Below are 1,719 nucleotides of genomic sequence, written 5' to 3' on the forward strand. Positions count from 1 at the left end.
GTAACACAAGATAGACATACTACCCGAGATGATCAGTAAGTAGGCCTAGCAGCCTTGCATTGTAACCAATGTAAACTACCGCTCGCTCAGCCAGCCAATCACAATCCAACATTTTGGGGTCCACCTAGACACTATGACTACGTAGACCCCAATCGGGGAGTACGTAGACACTTCCTTTACAAATAGCAAATCCAAATGTAACACAATGGCAAGTTCAAATGCCACATAGCAAAAGCAAATATCCTCCTCAAAGATTTTTCAGCGTGAAAAGCATTTTAATGTGCTCAAACTGAGTTGACGACAACCATAAGCAGTTTAATTTTAAGGTGAATTGATCACCATTAAAAAAATCCCGAGGATGCTCCCGCGGAAAGAAAATCAGATAGGACTGAAGCAACTAGACATCAATACGCAGCTCGGCTGATGAAGAACATTAAAATTTAGCGGTATGAATTTGCCTTCATCGATGAGGCTGGTATCAAGCTGTTAACGAAGAGAAACTGATGAAGAGCACAGAGTGGTCAATGCTTTGTTCGAGGAATGCAGGGTCGAAGGGGACCGAACTGTACGATGCCATAGGGGCCTAATGTGCTGTCAGTGACGAGGGTGGCCTGGTCTTTCACGACTTTCAAGTAGAGGGAATAGAGCTATCGTTTCAACCCGTCCCTCTAAGAAGATGTTCAAACAATCCCCACAACGAAGTATGCTTTGTATGTCGCAGCGCTTGTGCACCAAGGCAGGCTTTAAATGGCAACTCATCAATAGGTTTGGGAAGAAATATTTACCCCCCTACACACCTTTTCTTAACATCTACGAGAACGCTTGTGAATTTTGAAATACGATTTGAAACCGTGACTCGGTGAAGCAAAAGACCAAATGCTCACTCAGCTGACTCACCAACAAAGGATGGTCACACTTGCCCAGATGATGGAGCAAAAAAACACAAGCTGCGACTATAGTGAAAATGGCAGCAGCCTTCAGATCAATGCATGCCTAAAAGCCACAGCGTTTTGTAGTGCAACAATAAGAAAATACAAGTTTTTCTTGGCTTTAGATTTCCCTCAGTTCGTTCTATAACATACTAACAGTTTGTTGATTTGTATCATAACCATTCGTTTTGGTTTTAACATGTGAATTTGTTTTCGGTTTTTAACATAGTTTAACTATTAGTTTCGTTTCACATGATTTCTTCCTTGTGGCACCACACGGCATACGTCGAACTTTTTCATGGCCAAAAAAACCCAAACCTTTTACTTCTTACCTTGATGCTCCTCTTACACTTTAAACCTCCTGTTTAGTTTTAGTAAGAGTTTTACGGCTCTCGCAACACAATAAGGTCATATAAGTGCCGACGATTAGTGGTGTTACAAGAGAGTAACAGGCACAAAAAAGGAGGAGAGATCAGAATGATAGATGTTAAATAGGAAAGAAGGAGCAAACCCCACCAGAGCACCCGCCAACCACCCACTTAGCCTCCTTTTACTCTAGTTCAAGCATATTTACATTTGAACTTGTTATGTGGCATTTGAATTTGCTATGTGTTACATCTGAGATTTCTATGTTTACATTTAAACGTGCTATTGTTGTATTAGGACTTTTTATGACGTCGTTTGTATATTTGGATTTTCTACGTGTAATTTGGTCTTTCTAGGTGGTCTTTGAATTTGTTATGTGTATATTTGAACTGAAAAAACTATAATGATGATGATAATAATAATA

The 1,719-nt window shown here is 40.1% G+C and overlaps 1 protein-coding gene across 1 annotated transcript in view; it reads right to left on the reverse strand.

The window, feature by feature from the left end:
- LOC101857517 overlaps positions 1 to 993 on the reverse strand; it is a gene marked incomplete at its 5' end in the record, with an annotated part of 6,590 nt that extends 5,597 nt beyond the window's left edge. Inside the window, one exon of the mRNA XM_035972368.1 lies at positions 898 to 993. Within this exon, the coding sequence (XP_035828261.1) occupies positions 898 to 993 (96 nt within the window). The remainder of the gene's footprint in view (positions 1 to 897) is intronic.
- Positions 994 to 1,719: the final 726 nt, after the last annotated feature.

The sequence above is a fragment of the Aplysia californica genome, unplaced genomic scaffold (genome assembly GCF_000002075.1).
Source record: "Aplysia californica isolate F4 #8 unplaced genomic scaffold, AplCal3.0 scaffold00666, whole genome shotgun sequence".
NCBI lineage: Eukaryota > Metazoa > Mollusca > Gastropoda > Aplysiida > Aplysiidae > Aplysia > Aplysia californica.